Source organism: Monodon monoceros, unplaced genomic scaffold (assembly GCF_005190385.1).
Source record: "Monodon monoceros isolate NGI ecotype Baffin Bay Population unplaced genomic scaffold, NGI_Narwhal_1 Super_Scaffold_11, whole genome shotgun sequence".
NCBI lineage: Eukaryota > Metazoa > Chordata > Mammalia > Artiodactyla > Monodontidae > Monodon > Monodon monoceros.
In genome coordinates, this window is record NW_021703767.1 from 80,688,725 (window position 1) to 80,710,178 (window position 21,454).

Genomic DNA, 21,454 nt, shown 5'->3' on the forward strand with positions numbered 1-21,454 from the left:
AGGAAGTTGGGCTTTTGAGAAGAATATATTTGACCAGGAAAATTAAAATGGAGAACAGTTGATTTGTTGTTTCTTTGAGTTTCAGTAAGATGTAATCTCATTCCTAAAATCAGAGGTATATGAAGCACCAAAAACTGTTCCCTACACAGGTTACAATATGATATCATGGCAGAGAAATGCCACCTAGCAGGTGGCAAGTTGGGCTTAGCTAAACCTTTGCAAATTCAGGATTTCCACAGTAACTTTCTGTCTCTCAGGCTACACATTGTAGCACCCTTTCTTGTGGACTGGATCTTTTGGGTGTATGTGTGTGTTTTGAAAAAATTTCACACTTAAAGAACAGTGGCAGGAATGTAAATTCCCACGTGCCTTTTGTCTAGATTCACCAACTGTTAACATTTTGCCACTTTCACTTTACCAACCCTCTGTATAGTGTTACTATTTTATTTTTGCTCAACAATTTAAGGGTAGGTTGAAGACATCTGGGACCTTAACTCCTAAATATATTAGCATGTATTTCCTAAAACCAGACATTCTCTTACAGAGTCGTAGTACATATGATTAAGTTCAGGAAGTTTAACAATGGCACAATAGTAGTACCTAGTATATAGACTGTATTAAAATTTTCTAATTATCCCCAAAATATCACTTGTGTTGACTTTTTTTCCAAACACAAGATCATGCATTGCCTTTAGTTGTCATGTCAGTTTTACTGCTTTGGAACATGTTTCACTTCTGTTCAGAATTAGAGGGTGGTTTTTTTGACTCATCTCCTGCAAGTTCTTTTGAAGAAAAAAAGACATGGGGGATTTCAAGGTGGCTACTTGCTAGAAAACCAAATTGCCCAAGTAAGAGGAACTTTTCTGTTTTCAATTTTGAAAAATTTGGCTGGGTTTTGGTGTCTTGAGTCAGCAAAGTCTATAATGCAGCAAGGCTTGGTAAGCATTAAAGAGGGTACTGAAGCTTTCCTTTATTTCATAATCCTGATTGTTTTTCTAGAAACCATCAATAGCCTCTAAATGACTGACTCAATTTTTGGATCCTATTCTCTTGACTAAGCAAATGTTTGATTTGAAACCAACCCAGTATAAATGTCTCTGTGCCTCTAACTCTCTGTAGCTATTCCTGGATTTCAGCACTGGGGAAACCAATCTATGTACCAAAAATGTCTAAAGCTGGAACCAAGGTAAGTAAATGGTCATGCTGATTTCTAGCCTACCCACTTTTTCACCTAATGATACATTGAAAGAAACATGGAGAAAAGCTTTTGCTTCTTCACCTGGAGGTGAGTATGATAGTGGATAGAAGGCTGGGATTGATTGAAGAAAAGATTAAGGAATGCTTATTTTATTTTCTATTCTAACAGAATTACCAAATAATTTATTAAGGGTTTATCTTCATGTGTGGTACTTACTATGTTGAATACTGTACAGGTATGTAATGTGTAAATATCGTCATGATTTCTGCCTTCCAGTAACTAATCTCTGTATTTCCACAGGCATAAGACATGCAGATAAGAGGATTATATGGAGTAGAAAACTTTCAGTGTTCAATTAAAAATCTGTCTTTTGAACTTTAGCATCAACCATTAATATTCTAAATGGCCAAAACGGATGGACCAATCAAGTGAATTAAATCCTACATATCCCCTTCATTCAGCAGCTACTCTTATCCCTTTTCCCCAAAAAATTGTTTACTTACGTTAGGAAAATTGCCTCTAAAATATGTGATTCACGATTGTTGGACTGGAAATTGATTCTCTTTGGGAATGAGGGAATATACCTTCATTCTCTTTCTAGTTCTTCACTGACTGTAGGTCTAAAGCAAAGCCTCTGGTGCCTGATTTTTCCACCTAATGTTTTACTGTGTAAATGTTCAAGCCCATTGAATCTTAAAAGAATAAGTAAGAGATGGTAAATGAATACTTGTATGTCCCTTACTTATATTCTCCAATTGTTTACATTTTGCCATATCTGGTTTCTCTCTGTGTCTCTCTTTCTCTTTTTACTAAACCATTTGGAAATAAATAGCAGACTTCATTATACTTTTGCCTTAAGTTTTTAGGCATGTATATCCTAAAATCAAGGGCATTCCCTGTATAAACATCATATCATTATCAGGTCCTCCAAATTTATCAGAATATAATACCTAATATTTAGACTATATTCACATTTCCTCCAGTTGCTCCCAAAAATGTGCTTCATGGCTGGCTTTTCCTCTGATGTGGGATCCAGTCAAGGGTCATGAATTTCATTTGGTTGTCAAGTTTCATTAGCCTCTTTTTTTTAGCCCCTTTAATATAGAGCAATCCCCCTAGTTTTTGTTGTTGTGAGACACTGGCATTTTTCAAAGTCCAAACCCAGGTGTCTTATAAAAAGTCCTGACATCTGGACTTGTCTAATTGTTTTCTCATGTTTAGATTCATACTAACCACCTTGACACAAAAACTACATAGGCAATGTCAGGCACTTTGCATTGCATTTTTTCAGGAGGCACCTGTTAACTTGTTGCGTAACTGGTGAGCGCCTGATTTTTTTTCCCGTTTGGAAAATAGAACTAATAGTCACATTTGCATCCAGAAGGTTTGGGGAGAAAAATGAGACAGTGTCTTTAGTGCTCTGAGGTTTTTGAAAAATATGCCATGAAAATCCCACTAAAAAGCATCTGAAGTCCTTAGAGGGCTATCCACGTGCCTGGAGGGAAGGTGGTTACAGAACAGCCCCACTTTCAATGGTTTCCAGTGTAGGGATAATGTACTCTTTTATTTCTTGTAGCTGGTCTGTTCACTTAGTAAAAACTTTTGCTTGCTAAGCCAAAGGAGATCGTAATAGCAATTTATCTTTTACTTTTTAATTTCTTCTCCCTTTCTCATTGTCTTGCTAGCAGTTTAATCAGAGGAGTTATGGGCTGGGCGAAAGCAATGCATTTTAATAAGTTTGTTCTTGTTACCTGTGGAATAGTCAAGACATTTTCCCCTCTGCTATATTGGATTGGTAGGCTATTTTTCAAAAAATTAACTTGACAATTAGAGTAATTTTGTAATAACTTCTAGGAAAATCTCCTGCACATTTCTTAGCCTTCTCTACAAAACTTTTTGTCCAAGAGTCCCAACCTCTCAGCTGACCGTAAAGTGGATTTCATGGTCTTCTACAAATGGAAATTGAGTAAAGGTGCAACATTCTCTGGGCCCTGAAACTTGGAAGGTCTGCTACTGAAAGAAGAGCTTGGCCCTGGAGCTCAGTAATGGTTCTGTGGCAATGCTAGTGCTTTGTTTCAGCCTTGGGATGGTTGGCTGGTCTGCTGGAAAGGTGGACAGCAAGGAAAAAATCATATATATTTCCACTTTTCATATACTGAAGTCAGTCAGGTAAGTGTGCAGAGGGTAGTAAGTGTGAGAAACAATGAAGGAAGAAAGATAATATTAATTTCCCATGGCATATCCCTTGCAGAGCCTCTTCTTTGGTGAATAGTTGGCCAAAAACCAAAGGTAAATTTAATTAAGTTTAGAATCTATCCATTCTTAGAGAGTTTACCTTGATTTTCTTAAAGATCTTGCCACAGGTTTTGGGAAAAGCCTCTGAGATTCAGGATTGGTCTTGTTCCATTGCTAAGAGTAAATGGTATATTTTGAACAGAGTTAGCTGTGCAGGTAGGAAGACAACAGAGGGAGATGAAGTGAAATAAAATGAACAACAGATTACTAACCAGGAGTCTGCACTGTTGTCCACTGGTTTGCCTGCAACCAACTTGTAACTAGCTAATGACCTTAGGCAAGTCATTTAACTTCTTTATCTGTAAGAGTTGTAGCGAAAGCTTATTGGAAATCATGAGGCAGCTATTAAAATTGCTCTATTGGCACTGTGCCATCGGACCCTCAACAACCCTCTACAGTGCATAATGTTACCCATATTTAACTAGTGGTGCTGCGATTTTGTTTTCTCACCTGTACCACGTATCTAAATCTGTGCTGTGCTAAAATGGGAAAGGGAGCGGGAAGAGATCGAGATGACTGTGGGAAGGGAAGAAAGGAGGTGAAGTAGGTGATTTAGGGGCAGGAAGGGTAAGGAGCCTTTTAGGGAACAGGAAAGGGAAGAGTTGAGAAATGGGAAGGGCAGGAAGGAGAAAGTTTACAGTGGAAGGAAAAGCTATTAGTAGGTTGCTATGTAGAAAGGCTCACCTGCCTAAAAAAGAATGAGGCCCAGCTGCAAACTATTTTTAGTGTCTTCCTTCATTCCCTGCATCTAATTAGTCACCAAATCCTCATTTCTTGTGACTGTCCTCATGGTCATTCACATTGCAGTTGCCTTTGGTTGGTCCTCAGCATCTCTCACCTCCGCCCATAGTAATCAGCTATTTCTAGGTACAAACCATTACATTACATTTCCCACATCATCACCAGAGGGATTCTAGCATGGCTCTTGTGTCACTTCTGGCTTTGTTTCCTAACACTTCACCACATGCTCAGTCTGCACCAGGCTTAATGAACTAACTACTTGTCCCTATAGTGGGCCATGTCCTTCCACTCCTTTATTCCATTAAACGAGCTGTTCTTTTTGCTCTGCCTCTGGAAAACTCCCTACTTATCCTTCAATCCTTGCCTCAAAGATCCTCTCCTCAAAAATCTTCTCCAGACTCTAACCGGCTCTGTCTGCTTCTTTCATCTGAAATGGCTGACATGGTTTTTCTCCTTCTAAACGTGTAAAGCAAATTAGCCACAAGGTGGCGGCACAACACCAGGGAATTAATTGCTCAAATCAATGACCCCTGTGATTTCAGTTTAAATTATAACCTGGCATTGATCTTGGATGTGGAATTACAGAACAAGAAGGGACAGACTCTGTGGTCCATTTGGTCTAGTGGTTTTCAGAAACTGCATCACGAATCCCTGGGACTTCCCGGGAACTCTGTTGCCTGTTTCAAACAGAAAAGTTTTATTTTATAGCCCGGGCTTCAAATCTAGTCCAGTCCTTTCATTTGACAGATGGGAAGCTGGAGCCCTGAGAGGTGGCTTGACTAAAATAGTAGGGCTGATTGTAGAGATGCAGCTCTAGAGCCCAGGCGTAGTATTTCCCGTTTCTCAGGGCTGCATATTTCCCAGTGCCATCACAGGCTTCAGAGGTTTACCCCAAAGATTGTGATGCAACTTGGTAAGAGTTTGAAGCAAAGGACATTCTTGCCTTGTCATTTTGTTACTTTGCAACTACTTTGTTGGCAACAAAATAATAATACAGAACATATGATATATTTTCATGTATGTTCTATATCCATCTAAAATAAGCTCTAATGCTAAGGTCTGTGTTTTCTTTTCCTCTCTATATCTCTTCCATATCACCTAGAATGGATTTCTGTATTTGGAACTCACTCATCTTCATCTAGCATTTGTTCAGGGTTTGTCAAGTGCAGGGTATAGGGGTCCATAGCTGAAATAAGGCTTGGTCCTTGCCCTTGGAAGAAGTCTAGTAGGTGTCGGTGGGAGAGACAGATAGAAAAGTGGAAAATTTATTACATAAGTACAGTGAGAAAGAAGCCATGAGCCTGAGTCTGAAAATGCTGGCTTACAGTAGAGCATTCTTTTGTTTTGCTTCATTTTAAGGCCTCAGAAAGTGCTCATTCCTGTTGTTAACAACTAAAGTTGTCTGCCAGAAGGCAAATGTTGTGAGGTATGGTAGAACTAGATATTTTCTCCTCAAAATGGAGGAGAAAGGAATTCTAAAGTGGGGAAAGTGTTCTTAATTTTCATTTTTCTGTGAACACAGCCACTTAACCCCTCAGTTTTTCCACTTTGTTTGCCCTGTGCTCCAGATTACTTTCTTTGAAGACAAAAACTTTCAAGGCCGCCACTATGACAGCGATTGCGACTGTGCAGATTTCCACATGTACTTGAGTCGCTGCAACTCCATTAGAGTGGAAGGAGGCACCTGGGCTGTGTATGAAAGGCCCAACTTTGCTGGGTACATGTACATCCTACCCCGGGGCGACTACTCTGATTACCAGCACTGGATGGGCCTCAATGACCGCCTCAGCTCCTGCAGGGCTGTTCACCTGGTGAGTCTGCAGAGGATGGGCGTGCTCCCTCTCTTTCTGTCTCTTACCCCCTACCCCGCCATTTTGCTTTTACGTGAAAGAGTTTTCTTAAGATTTTCCCACCTCTTAATGGGTGGTTGTCTCTTGTTGGCTGCTGAGGCTTCAATAAAATCTTAGGTCAGTTCATCACAAGACTACGTGACTTATTTCCATAGTACTTTCTCTACCTCTTGTATATTTTAAGGAATTGTTTTTCTTATTGAACGTCAGCTGTTTCAGTCAGTGCACAGTGGGGATGGGCGTTCAGATCATCTCACTTTCAAGATGGTGGGTCCCAAACCTCACTGTTCTCTGAGTTCCTGGCCTGCTGTTGATTTTGCTAATGTTTGCTGTTCATTTCCCCCTTTGTTTCTTTAGTCTAGTGGAGGCCAGTATAAGATTCAGATCTTTGAGAAAGGGGATTTTAATGGTCAGATGTATGAAACCACTGAAGATTGCCCTTCCATCATGGAGCAGTTTCACATGCGAGAGGTCCACTCCTGTAAGGTGCTGGAGGGTGCGTGGATCTTCTACGAGCTGCCCAACTACCGTGGCAGGCAGTACCTCCTGGACAAGAAGGAGTACCGGAAGCCCGTCGACTGGGGTGCAGCTTCCCCAGCTGTCCAGTCTTTCCGCCGCATTGTGGAGTGATGATACGGATGCAGCCATAAGCTTCTTCCTGGGGCCAAATGCTGGCTGGCCTTGTCGTCCAAATAAGCATCATAAATAAAAACAATTGGCATGCATTCCACTGTTTACTATAATGCCTCTCCTTAAACACTTGTAGGCACCAGTAAAGTAGTGCCCACCACAGCAGGCAGTTACACAAAGCAACTCATCCTTCAGGTTATATCTTTGTGCCAGACGAAATGGGACTGGATTAAAAGGTTAGAAAATCGTACTGCCATGTGGTGGTTCTTGTTGCTTAAGGTCTGTATTAATGGTGCACTAGGAGGATGCGGAATTCGCGTCTCCTCACAACTAGGGCACCTATCAGGCACCGGTTGGGGGCCACGGACACCGAAGGGGATGGGAGGAACCCCCAGCAACCGGGTAGGATGTGGGGCAGAGTGAGGGGGGAGGAGTAGTGGAGGCAGGACGGGACTGGCGCCGCTGAGGGGCAGCTGGGGGAGAGAAAAGGATCCCACGCCCAATGGGGGAAATTGCGGGACCACTGGGAGGGCAGAGTATCAAAAGGGAGCGTGGCCAGGTTTCCCCTGTCCACTTGGGCCCCCAGGAACCTGTTGAGATCCCAGGCCTGATCCTCTGCCCACCTAGGCCCCCTCCAGCCGTGCGGGTCCTGAGGGAGTGGGAGGGAGGGAAAGGGGAGCAAAGGTAAGGCCGTACCTCCAGGACCAGCACCCCTGAGGGGCGGCTGGGGTAGGGGAGGAGTTCCTACACCCAGCGGGACCCACCCACGGTTAGGGGGCCAGCGGGACGGGGGAGACCCTGGGGGAGACGGTGGGGGAGGGGCACGGAGGAACGGAAGGGAACGGGGCCAGCGCTTTCCCTGTGCACTTAGGCACCGGGAAGCCTGTTGGGCTCCTGGGCCTAATCCTCTGTCCTCAGAGCCTCCCTCCTGCTGTGCAGAACCCAAGCCCCGCCCCTCACCCCCACCCAGGGCCCCACCTCTACACTCGGTCCCCCTCCAACGTACGGGGCCTAAACCCCACCCACACACCCTCACTCAGCACCCTACCTCCAAACTCTGTAACTCCTCATTCCAGAGGCCCTTCTTTCCACGTGCGGCCTCTCCCTTTCTGCGCAGGTCCTGAGCAGAGGCCCCGCCCCACCTTGGCTGTGCCCCGAAGGCCTTTTCCAGCTGAGTCTAGGGTCCTGAGCCTAGACCCCGCCCACGCTCAAACGTTACCGCCCCACCTGCCTAGGTCCCGCCCCACCCTAAACCCCACCCCTGCCTAAGTTCCACCCCCCCATCTAAACTCCACCCCCATAGCCAAGGGTTGTTTTTTTTTCTTTTTTTCTCTTTTAGATTGGGGTTCTGTTTTGCCTTGTTGATGCATTGCTGTTGATTCACTTATATTTTGATTTTTTCTAATCTTTTATTTTTCTAATTTTATTTTATTCTTTATACTTTGTTACTGTTCTGCTCCTTCTGGCTTGTTTCCCCCCCCCCTTTTTTTCTTTTTTCTGTTGTGGTTTTATTCTACCTTGTTGCAGTTGTTTCAATTATAGTTTTATTTTTCCTAATATATTTTTTATCTTTCTAATTTTATATTGTTTTTTATTCTTTGTTATTGTACTGCTCCTTTTTTTCTTTTTCTTTCTTTTTTTATTTTGCCACGCCATGCAGCTTGTAGGGTCAGGCCTGAGCTCCTGTGGTGGGAGCTCCAAGTCCAAACCACTGGACCAACAGAGAACCTCAGACTCCAGGGAATATTAATCGGAGTGAGGTCTCCCAGAGGTCCTCGCCTCGGCACCAAGACCTGGCTCTATCCAACTGCCTGCAAACTCCAGTGCTGGACGCCTCAGGCCAAACAACTAGTAAGACAGGATACAGCCCCACTCACACATACACACACACAAAAAATGAAACGACAAAAAATTATGTTACAGATGAAGGAGCAAGGTAAAAATCTACAAGACCAAATAAATGAAGATGAAATAGGCAAACTACCTGAATAGGAATTCAGAGTAATGATAGTAAAGATGATCCAAAATCTCAGAAACAGAACGGAGAAAATACAGGAAACGTTTAACAAGGATCTAGAAGAACTAAAGAGCAAACAAACAGTGATGAACAACACAGTAACCGAAATTAAATACTCTAGAAGGAATCAGTGGCAGAATAACTGAGGCAGAAGAACGGATAAGTGAGCTGGAAGACGGAATGGTGGAATTCACTGCTGCAGAACAGAATGAAGAAAAAAGAATGAAAAGAAATGAAGACAGCATAAGAGACCTCTGGGACAACATGAAACACAACAACATTTGAATTAAGGGGTCCCAGAAGAAGAAGAGAAAAAGAAAGGCTTTGAGAAAATATTTGAAGAGATTATAGTCGAAAACTTCCCTAACATGGAAAAGGAAATAGTCAATCAAGTCCAGGAAGCGCAGAGAGTCCCATACAGGATAAACCCAAAGAGAAACACGCCGAGACACATATTATTCAAACTATCAAAACTTAAATACAAAGAAAAAATATTAAAGCAGCAAGAGAAGAGCAACAAATAACATACAAGGGAATTCCCATAAGATTAACAGCTGCTCTTTCAGAAGAAACTCTGCAAGCCAGAAGGGTGTAGCAGGATATATTTAAAGTGATGAAAGGGAAAAACCTACAACCAAGATTACTCTACCCAGCAAGGATCTCATTGAGATTCGATGGAGAAATCAAAAGCTTTACAGACAAGCAAAAGCTATGAGAATTCAGCACCACCAAACCAGCTTTACAACAAATGCTAAAGGGACTTCTCTAAGCAGGAAACACAAGAGAAGAAAAAGACCCACAAAAGCAAACCCAAATCAATTAAGGAAATGGTAATAGGAACATACATCTCGATAATCATCTTGAATGTAAATGGATTAAATGCTCCAACCAAAAGACACAGACTGGCTGAATGGATACAAAAACAAGACCCTTATATATGCTATCTACAAGAAACCCACTTCAGACCGAAGGACACATACAGAATGAAACTGAGGGGATGGAATAAAATAGTCCATGCAAATGGAAATCAAAAGAAAACTGGAGTAGCAATTCTCATATCAGACAAAATAGACTTTAAAATAAAGGCTGTTACAAGAGATGAGGAAGGACACTACATAATGATCAAGGGATCAATCCAAGAAGAAAACATAGCAATTATAAATATTTATGCACCCAACATAGGAGCACCTCAATACATAAGGCAAATGCTAACAGCCATAATAGGAGAAATTGACAGTAACACAATAATAGTGGGGGACATTAACACCCCACTTACACCAATAGACAGATCATCCAGACAGAAAATAAATAAGGAAACACAAGCTTTAAAAGACACAATAGGCCAGACAGACCTAATTGGTATCTTTAGGACATTCCACCCAAAAGTGGAAGAATACACTTTCTTCTCAAGTGCATACAGAATGTTCTCCAGAATAAATCACATCTTGGGTCACAAATCAAACCTTGGAAAATTTAAGAAAATTGAAATCTTATCAAGCATCTTTTCCAACCACAAAGCTATGAGATTAGAAATCAATTACAGGAAAGAAAAACAGTAAAAAACGCAAATACACAGAGGCTAAACAGTGTACTGCTAAATAACCAAGAGGTCACTGAAGAAGTCAAAGAGGAAATCAAAAATACCTAGAAACAAATGACAACGAAAACATGGCGATCTAAAACCTATGTGACGCAGCAAAAGCAGTTCTAAGAGGGAAGTTCATAGCAATTCAAGCTCATCTCAAGAAAGAAGAAAAATCTCAAGTAAACAATCTAACCTTATACCTAAAGGAACTAGAAAAAGAACAAAGAAAAACCAAAATTAGTAGAAGGAAAGAAATCATAAAGATCAGAGCAGAAACAAATGAAAGAGAAACAAAGAAAACAATAGCAAAGATCAATAAAACTAAAACCTGGTTCTTCGAGAAGATAAAGAAAATTGATAAACCTTTAGCCAGACTCATCAATAAAAAAAGGGAGAGGACTCAAATCAATATAATTAGAACTGAAAAAGGAGAGATTACAAGTGACACCACAGAAATACAAAAGACCTAAGAGACTACTACAAGCAACTCTATGCCAATAAAATGGACAACCTGGAAGAAATGGACAAATTCTTGGAAAAGTACAACCTTCCCAGATTGAACCAGGAAGAATTAGAAAATATAAACAGACCAATCACAAGCCCTGAAATTGAGACTGTGATTAAAAATCTTCCAACAAACAAAAGCCCAGGACCAGATGGCTTCACAGGTGAATTCTATCAAACATTTAGAGAAGAGCTAACACCTGTCCTTCTCAAACTCTTCCAAAATATAGCAGAGGGAGGAACACTCCCAAACTCATTCTACGAGACCACCATCACCCTGATACCAGAACAAGACAAAGATGTCACAAAGAAAGAAAACTACAGGCCAATATCACTGATGAGCATAGATGCAAAAATCCCCAACAAACTACTAGCAACCAGAATCCAACAGCACATTAAAAGGATCATACACCATGATCAAGTGGGGTATATCCCAGGAATGCAAGGATTATTTAATATATGCAAATCAATCAATGTGATACACCATATTAACAAATGGAAGGAGAAAAAACATATGATCTTCTCAATTGATGCAGAGAAAGCTTTTGACAAAATTCAACACCCATTTATGATAAAAACCCTGCAGAAAGTAGGCATAGAGGAAACTTACCTCAACATAATAAAGGCCATATATGACAAACCCACAGCCAACATTGTTCTCAATGTTGAAAAACTGAAACCATTTCCTCTAAGATCAGGAACAAGACAAGGTTGTCCACGCTAACCACTTTTATTCAACATAGTTTTGGAAGTTTTAGCCACAGCAATCAGAGAAGAAAAAGAAATAAAAGGAATCCAAATCAGAAAAGAAGTAAAACTGTCACTGTTTGCAGATGACATGATACTATACATAGAGACTCCTAAAGATGCTACCAGAAAACTACTAGAGCTAATCAATGAATTTGTTAAAGTAGCAGGATACAAAATTAATGCACAGAAATCTCTGACATTCCTATACACTAATGATGAAAAATCTGAAAGAGAAATTAAAGAAACACTCCCATTTACCATTGCAACAAAAAGAATAAAATACCTAGGAATAAACCTACCTAAGGAGACAAAAGACCTGTATGCAGAAAACTATAAGACACTGATGAAAGAAATTAAATATGATACAAACAGATGGAGCGATATACTATGTTCTTGGATTGGAAGAATCAACCTTGTGAAAATGAGTATACTACCCAAAGTAATCTACAGATTCAATGCAATCCCTATCAAACTACCAACGGCATTTTTCACAGAACTAGAAAAAAAAATGTCACAATTTGTATGGAAACACAAAAGACCCCAAATAGCCAAAGCAATCTTGAGAAAGAAAAACGGAGCTGGAGGAGTCAGGCTCCCTGACTTCAGACTATATTACAAAGCTACAGTAATCAAGACACTATGGTACTGGCACAAAAACAGAAATATAGATCAATGCAACAGGATAGAAAGCCCAGAGATAAACCCATGCACATATGGTCACCTTATTTTTGATAAAGGAGGCAAGAATATACAATGGAGAAAAGACAGCCTCTTCAATAAGTGGTGATGGGAAAACTGGACAGCTACATGTAAAAGAATGAAATTAGAACACTCCCTAACACCACACACAAAAATAAACTCAAAATTGATAAAAGACCTAAATGTAAGGCCAGACATTATAAAACTGTTAGAGGAAAACATAGGCAGAACACTCTATGACATATATCACAGCAATATCCTTTTTGACCCACCTCCTAGAGTAAGGGAAATAAAAACGAAAATAAACAAATGGGACCTAATGAAACTTCAAAGCTTTTGCACAGCAAAGGAAACCATAAACAAGACCAAAAGACAGCCCTTAGAATGGGAGAAAATATTTGCAAATGAAGCAACTGACAAAGGATTAATCTCCAAAATTTAAAAGCAGCTCATGCAATTCAATATAAAAAAACAAACAACCCAATAAAAAATAGGCAGAAGACCTAAATAGACATTTCTCCAAAGAAGACATACAGATGGCCAACAAATGCATGAAAAGATGCTCAACATCACTAATCATTAGAGAAATGCAAATCAAAACCACAATGAGGTATCACCTCACACTGGTCAGAATGGCCATCATCAAAAAATATAGAAACAATAAATGCTGGAGAGGGTGTGGAGAAAAGGGGACCCTCCTGTAATGTTGGTGGGAATGTAAATTGATACAGCCGCTATGGAGAGCAGTATGGAGATTCCTTAAAAAACTAAAAATAGAACTACCACATGGCCCTGCAATCCCACTACTGGGCATATACCCTGAGAAAACAATAATTCATAAAGATACATGTACCACAATGTTCATTGCAGCACTATTTACAATAGCCAGGACATGGAAGCAACCTAAGTGTCCATCGAAAGATGATTGGATAAAGAGGATGTAGCGCATATATACAGTGGAATATTACTCAGCCATGAAAAGGAATGAAACTGAGTTATTTGTAGTGAGGTGGATGGACCTAGAGTCTGTCATACAGAGTGAAGTAAGTCATAAAGAGAAAAACAAATACCATATGCTAACGCATGTATATGGAATTTTAAAAAGTGGTACTGATGAACCCAGTGGCTGGGCAGGAATGAAGATGCAGATGTAGAGAATGGACTTGAGGGCACAGGGGGGATGGGGAAGCTGGGATGAAGTGAGAGAGTAGCATTGACTTATATACACTACCAAATGTAAAATAGATAGCTAGTGGGAAGCAGCATCATAGCACAGGGAGATCAGCTTGGTGCTTTGTGACGACCTAGAGGGATGGGATAGGGAGGGTGGGAGGGTGGCTTAAGAGGGAGGGGATATGGGGATATATGTATATGTATAGCTGATTCACTTTGTTGTACAGCAGAAACTAACACAACAGTGTAAAGCATTTATACTCCAAAAAAGATGTGAAAAAAAAAAGATTCACAAATTACAGATTCTGTAAGAGCCACACAGTTTATCTAAACCAGTGCATGTAAATCTATTTTTAAAGCAGCAGAACCTTTCATCAAACAAAATTTTATGCTCTAATAAGCATAACAAAGAACTTAGGGTTAGGAAAATGTAAATTAAACCACCTTGACATACCACTACACACTCACCAACAGCTTAACCTGACTGACTACCAAATGTTGGCAAGAATGTGAAGCAACTGGAACTCTCGTGCACTCCTGAAGGGAAGGAAAAATGGTGCAGCCACTTTGGAAAACAGTCTGATGGTTTCTTATAAAGTTAAACATACACTTACCATATGTAGTAGGCAGAATTTTAAGATGGTCCCATGACCTTTGCTCCCAGATGTTACTCCTGTGATTAGGTTACATTACATGGCAAAAGGGAGATTGTTTGGGTGGGTCCAATCTAATTACACCAGTCCTTTAAAAGCAGAGTTTTCTCTGGCTGGTAGCAGAAGAAGAACCAGAGAGACTGGAAGTGTGAAAAGGACTCAACATGCATTGCTGGTTTGAAGATGCAATGGGTGTGTGAGAAAGAATGTGGGCAACCTTAAAGATCTGAAAGATCCCCACCCCGCCCCCCTGCAACGGGAGGAAGAAGTGGATCTTTCCCAGCTCTCCCAAATAAGCACCCAGCCTGACCAATACCTTGACTTCAGCCTTGTGAAACCCTAAGCAAAGAATCTGGTCGAGCCCACCCAGACTTCTGACATAGAGAATTATCAGGTAATAAATGGGTGTTGTGTTGAGGCATTACATTTGTGATATGTAGTTACACAGCAGTAGAAAATTAATATGTCATTTGACCCAGAAATCCCACTCCTATGTATTTACCCAAGAGAAATAAAAATGGATATTCACACAAAGACTTGTACTTCAGTCTTTATTCATGATAGGCAAAAATCTGGAAGTCTCAAATATCCATCAGTAGGTGAATGGATCAACAAATTGTGGTATAGCCGCATAATGGGCTACTACTCACCAGTAAAAAGAAATGAAGTACTGATAACACACAGCAATATAAATGAATCTCAAAAGCATTAAGCTAAGTGAAAGAAGATAGACACATAGGACCACATACTGTATGATTTCATTTATATGGAATTCTAGAAATGGTAAAACTATAGTGCCAGAAAGTAGATCAGTGTTTGCCAAGGGTCAGGGATGGAGAGAGGGGACTGACTACACAAGGGCACAAGGGAACTCTTTGTGGTGATGGAAATCTATACCGTGATTGTTGGTGGTATTTACAAAACTGTATATGTTTGTCAAAACTCATCTAGTTGTACAGTTAAAATCAGTGAATTTTATTGCATGTAAGTTATATCTCAATAAAACTGATTTTTAAAATGTAAAAAAAAAAAAGGTCTGTATTAATTCAACAGGTACAATAATCACAGCTGCCATTTATCGTGTGCCTTCATTATCCCATGTTCTCTTCACAACAGCCCTATAAGAGAGGGGGTCCATCTGCTTTTTACAGATGAGGGAACTGAGGTCTAGAGAAGTTCAAAATTTGCCCAAGTTTACCAGCTGGTAAATGGAGAAACCTGGATTTGGTCCAGGATATTAATGTTTCCAAAGTCCTTGTCCTTTTTAGTTCCAACTCGTTCATTCAACACATATTGGCTGGGGATCTGTGTGCATAATATAAGAATAAGACCCTGAGAAATTTAAAAGGTAGGAAGGACAGGTCCCCTTGAAGTTCTGCTTGAGGAGACAGAACACCTATCAAGAATAGCCAGTAAGAACAGGGCTACTACTGGAAAATAACAGAGCCACAAGTCACCGGAATTCCCTTGTTTAAGATCCAGAGACTCCTAGGTCTCTTACTTCTCAACCTAAGTTCAGTTCCTCTAAAACAAAAGGACATATTAAACAATTTATCCCTACTCTACAATAGTTGACATGGAGTTTTATTTACTTTGAGTGACTCCTGGGATCTTACCTATTGAATCTTAATGAAGAATGATGAAGGAAACAGTATCGCTAGGAATATTCTGTGAGCATCCAAGTGAACCTGGGGATATGCTGAATTCACCTGTCTTTAAAAGAGACAGCAAAGCCCGTCTCCTAGGAGCTGTCCCCAGAAGGACAAGTTAGGATGGCTGGGGACACGGCCTCTGTGTGTACTCTAGTCTACACTCTAATGTGTGGTAGATACTTTCCCTCAAGTATTTTTATGCATTTTGTTAACTTCCCCTGCCTTTTGCCATTTTGTCTGTTTTGAGTGAGGGGCTTTGAGAAAACTGAGTGAAAATAAGGGAAGGACCTGCGATAAACCGGGGCGGAGGAATGGGAGGCCGTTCGCTGAGCCTCAAAGGGCTCTGGGCCCTGTCACCCTACCTGAAGCTAACTTTTCTGATCTCCAAAACAGCGAGTTGAACCAAATGCTTACTCAAATCCTGTCAAACATCAACATTTGGATTCTCTGGAGGCTGAAGGACTAGCTGATGACCAAGGACTACTGACACTCATTTTTAGAGGCACAATTTCTGGAAGTGGCTCAGAGATACTGCTCCTCCTTTTCTGCCCAGGAAACTGAGGCAGTGAGTTAGGGCCAGTCTCTCCTCCCGTATCAACTGCTACCACGTTCCAATCCATGGTAAGTCAGCCACCGTCTGTTCAAAACAACCAGAAAAGCAGTTCTGGCAGCAGGGCAGGAAAACAAGTGTCAGGATGACTAACCACAGCCTCAGGGAAGCAGAAGATGGCTTTTGACAGATAAAACTGAATTATAATTTTGAGATATTAGATGTCTTTTTGTTCATGCCCTGATCCAGAAAGAGATTGCAACCTTTCTCCCCAGCTGTAGAGACATCAGTCAACTTGCACTTAAAAGGAATTTTACTAGCAATTGATATTAGAGGTCAGGAACACATTATGTCCTTATCCAGCAATCAGTCCCAGTTCTGGTACCATATTCTGCCATTAGAGCAAGAAGCCAGCGTTCTCTCATGAAGCACACCCAGAAGAGCACCGGGGGTGTTACTTAGAATTATTAACTTCCTCTACCTTTTATTGTTTTGTCGCTCTGAAATGGGGGGTTTCAAGAAAATTGGGCAAAAGCATTCTTAGACCATTTTAGCTCTGCTTCCATCCTGAACATTCCTCTGAGACAAGTCTCTGGTTATCTCCCAAAGGTGGAGCCCACTTCCTCAAAATGCAATGTCAGGGACTCCCATTTAAGTTACCAGGGTAGGGTTGCCAGATTAAATACAGGACAGTATTAGTAAGTCTCAAGTGTTGGGATACAAATACAGTATAAGTATATCCTAAGTATTGCAGGGCATACTTATACTAAGAAAGTATTTGTCTGAAATTCAAATTAAACTGTACATCCTGTATTTTATTTGCTAAATCAGTCAACCCCATATATGACGGGTAAGGCAAGTTACACATGAGTGACATGGGACTAAAAGCGAGTGCTGCAGGCTGTGGCACTGGGATACATGTCCCACAGGGCATTTACATACAATTTTTAAAAAACACTTTTGTGCTTTTTGTGAAGCAACAAACCATGTCTGCAGCTTGATTTGACATGTGGACCACCAATTTCCAATCTTGGCTTGTTGGAGAACTCTGAATATCAGGAAATGTTCCTTACACCCAGTCAAAATCTGCTCCCTGTAACTAACTGTCAGCCCTCAATCCTAGTTCTGCCTTCCATCTAGTTCTGCCTTCCCAAGATAACCCTTTAGATATTTGAAGATCCTTCCCTGTTTGCCTCCATGCTCTCATTTCTAGGCTGAACAATTCCTAGTCCTTCCATTGTTTCTCTCTGGACATGGTTGGCTCCCAGTCTCCTCACCTCACTGGTGCCTCTCTTCTGTGCTGATCGCAGATTGGCTTTTCCCCGCTGTCCTGGCTACAGTCTGATCAGTGCAGACTACAACTGGAGGGTCGTGTTAGTTCTTTCACCCTCCTTTCTCAGATCTATACTGTTCTTGACCAAGCTCAGCTCTCCTTGTGCCCTCCTACCAGCCCTGATATGAGCCTGATCACACTTCCCTAAGAACTGGCATTTCAGCTCAAGGGCTAGAGAGTTCCTTTCCCCACTGAAGAGTTAGAAATGGGTTCAAATCCTGCCACTTTCACATGTTAGAGAAGTCACATAATCTAATATATATAATGTCAATTTCCTTATTTGTAAAATATAACACTTTGTGGGCATTAAAATGAGATAATATATGAAAAATACAGAGCATATATTATTTGTAGTAGTTATATTCTATGACTATAGAATCCTGTGTGAACCCTGAACAGCAGATACAGTACTGAAGTACTTTTTCCTAAAGGAAATATAGGGCTGGTTTCCTGTGAGCCTCTGGTCACAACATTCTTGTCAACTAATCAATACATAACCTTTTGTTGACGTGTATTTCTGTTTAGAGACACCTTATTTAATATACATTGTTGATTCATTAACCTTGAACTCATAGCTAACTCATACCTGAAGGAAGACTATATAACACACATTTTCTCTGTAAGGCACATCGCAGCCTTCTTGTGCTTGGGAACACTGGACAGCACTTTAGCACTGCCTTTGTGGGTTATTTTATACAGTGAAATCATGAACCAAAGGAAAATAATGCAGAAAACATAGCACTAAACACTGCAAAAAGGACTCTTGTTTAGAGTATGAGAGCTGAAACAAGAAGGCAGAGCGTTTATTCTACCTCAACTGGGAACGTGCACACTGGGCGACAAATATTTTGCTGCTGTGCTCATGTCCAGGAATGACCTCAAAAGCGCCATGAGCAGTGATGTGGGAATTACAAATAAATTTTAGTGAGTGGGTGAATTCACAAATACAGAATCTGTGAATGACGAAGATCGACTGCACTTCCCACCGTGGCCAACATGCTGGTACCACCTCCTAGACCTTACGTACCTCTGTTACCAAGTTGCTCTGTTTTCTGGTTTTTGTTATTTTACTTGTTTAGCTTTTTCGTACCTCTTTCTAATGCCCCAGTTGTTTTCAGAAAAGCATCGCGGCATTTTTGGCAGATGCTTCATAGTCAGGCAGAAATACATGAGGATCACCCGACCCATCCTGCCGCCTTGAAAAAGAGCCGCTTTCCACGGGAGGCTGGTTTCCTTTAGTTCTCCCATCTGCCTCCCTCCCGGTTCTGGCTCCCACCAGTCCCAGGGCCAGCAGGGTCGCCCCGAGACCTCACACACACACCCACCCTGTTTTCTCACTTCCTCTCAGCCTCTCTTATTTGGGGTCGCTTAGGCAACAGAGGGCAGTGAATCACCAAGCTTTCTTTTCAGCCCTTTGCCTGATTAGCCTTTGGTACATCTGGAGAGAAGGATCCCTTCTATGCAGGGGAAACCACTCTGCCCGCAGACACCTCCCACCTCTGCCTCTTCACTCAAGCCTCAAACTTCAAAATCAGGGAACTGTATACCTGGAGGGGCTGGGGGCCTTCCCTTACACTGTAACAATGGGGTGAGATGGGCTTACTAACCCCAGTTTACAGACAAGGAACTCGGGCTCAGAGAGGCTGAACAACTTGTCCAAGGTCGCTGGTTCCAAAGTTCTGGTTCTTTCCACTGTACCGCACAGCTTCCGCTTCTCAACCTTCACGACACAGAGCCGGGATACCTTGTCAGTCATAACATGAGCTATTTCGTTTTAAATAGCTTTATTGAGATATAATCCACATACCATACAATTCACCGGTTTAAAATGTACAGCTCAATGGTTTTTAGTATATTCACAGATATGTTCAACCATCTCCACAGTCAGTTTTAGGGCATTTTTGTCACCTCAGAAGGAAACCCTGCATCCTTTAGGGATCACTGCTATTGTCCCTCAGCCGAGTGATCTCCAGTCTACTTTCTGTATCTATGTATTTACCTATTCTGGACATTTTACGTAAAAGATATCATATAATATGAGGTCTTTTGTGACTGGCTTCTTTCACTTAACCAAATGTTTTCAAGATTCAGCCATGTTGTAGCATGTACCCATGCTTCATTCCTTTTTATGGCCAAATAATATTCCATCGTGTGAATATTCCACATTTTGTTTATCCATTCACCAGTTGATGAACATTTGAACAGTATTGCTATAAACGTTGGTGTGCAAGTTATTATGTGGACACATAGTTTCATTTCTCTTGAGTACATACCTAGCAGTGCAATTGCTGGGAGCATGAGCTATCTCTTCTCAAATGCTGGAAGCCTGTGGGGACTTGAAGCCACACAGACCTTGGTTCAATTCTAACTCTGCTACATTCTAGCTGTAGGATTTCAGGCAAACACACCTCTCTCTTAGTCTTAGCCTCCTCATATGTAAGATAGAGATAATTACACCCACTTCCCAGTAGTTTTGCTGGCACTAGATGAGATAGTAAGGGGGAAATTCTTTGTCCAGGGAACGACCCAAAGGAGCAGGTACTCAATAAAGGCAGCTATTCTAAAATCTCTCCAAATACGGAATCCCTGCAGGAGGCGGCTTAAGAGGAGCCACTGATGCTGAAAAGGTTGGGAACAGTGGGCTGGTGGTCCCTTCAGCCCCTCCCCACTTTAATGACCAGTGACTTACGAGTCTGTGAATGGCTATGAGATGGTGTCTGGGGAGCAGGTGGAGGGGAGGAGGGCGCGGTGGAGCGAGGTGGGGTCGGGGCCGCAGGAGAGCAGAGAGCTCCGTGCCTCGGAGGGGGAGAGGAGCAGCTACTTGCACAGAAAGGGGAACGTGATCTCTCTCACTTCATTTCTGCCAGGCCTTATGCTGCCCCCTCGGTCTTCTCTTATCTCCGCTAAAGGATCGCATTTCCTTTCACTTGCGCGAAATGGGTTCCTGTTTCCCCGGCGTCCACGTGGCCCTTTGTGAGTCAGCAGCCGCCGGGGCTCAGCACCCTGGTTGAGTGGTTCCGGAATTGATGAGCTCCGAGGGAAAGGCTGCCAGCACTTTGTCCCCTGGGAGCGCTGTGGGCACAGATTTGTTCCCATTGTTCCCGCCCCGCCTCCCTGAATAGGCCGCATTAGTCGGCGGGCTGACTGGGGCCGGACAAGGGGGTCCCGGCTGAGGTGCTGACCTCGGCGCTTCTCAGCACACCCGCACGCTATGTCGAGCTCACGGGGAAGCCGATGACCCTGGCTTGGCGGGTCCTGCAGGATCCAGCACTCAGGACAGCGAGAGAAATCTTTAGATTGTGTTCCGGTGAGAGGGGGAGGCGAAGGGGGTTTCCCGCAGGTCGGTTATAAACTAGAAACGAAAGTGTCTCGACCACTAACAAGCTCCGGGGGCCTCCTCTAAAGGCCAGGGGTCCTTGCAGTGGGGAGGGAGTCGCTTTTCACACCACGCTGGCTGTGTCACACAGCTACTATAGGCGCTATGTAGGCAGGTGCTAGTCCAGAGTTTACAGGGCTCTTTCACGTGCAATTCCACACGTGCCCCTAACCACGGGTTATGTGAGAAAAAGAAGACAGTTATTGTTATTCCCATTTTACATGTGAATAAACTGAGTCCCTGAAGGGCTGTGTGACTGTGGGGGTCATTTACAGACTTCTTGGGCTCCCATAGTCAACAGCAGCCCTTTGGTATGACAGGTTCATGCCAAAAGTCTCTCCCATGATATGACAATTTTGAAAAAGTCCTTTCTCTCATTTTTATCACACGTAGAACGCATACTTTCAGAGTAGGTGGCTCCTGTGATTTCATGTAATGTTAGTGAAAT

General features: G+C 42.0%; 1 protein-coding gene across 1 annotated transcript; it reads left to right on the forward strand.

Moving 5' to 3' along the window:
* The first annotated feature begins 1,801 nt into the window (after window positions 1-1,801).
* Window positions 1,802-6,814, forward strand: CRYGS (crystallin gamma S). The gene is made up of 2 exons (XM_029215250.1): window positions 1,802-6,045; window positions 6,442-6,814. The coding sequence occupies exons 1-2, from the start codon at window positions 5,875-5,877 to the stop codon at window positions 6,712-6,714; spliced, it is 444 nt and encodes a 147-aa protein (XP_029071083.1). The 5' UTR covers window positions 1,802-5,874; the 3' UTR covers window positions 6,715-6,814.
* The last annotated feature ends 14,640 nt before the right edge of the window (window positions 6,815-21,454 follow it).

Coding starts and splice junctions, on each gene's coding strand:
- CRYGS (XM_029215250.1), top strand. CDS start 5,875: ATGTACTTGAGTCGCTGCAACTCCATTAGAGTGGAAGGAGGCACCTGG. Junction 6,046..6,441: donor CCTGCAGGGCTGTTCACCTG/GTGAGTCTGCAG, acceptor TTGTTTCTTTAG/TCTAGTGGAGGCCAGTATAA.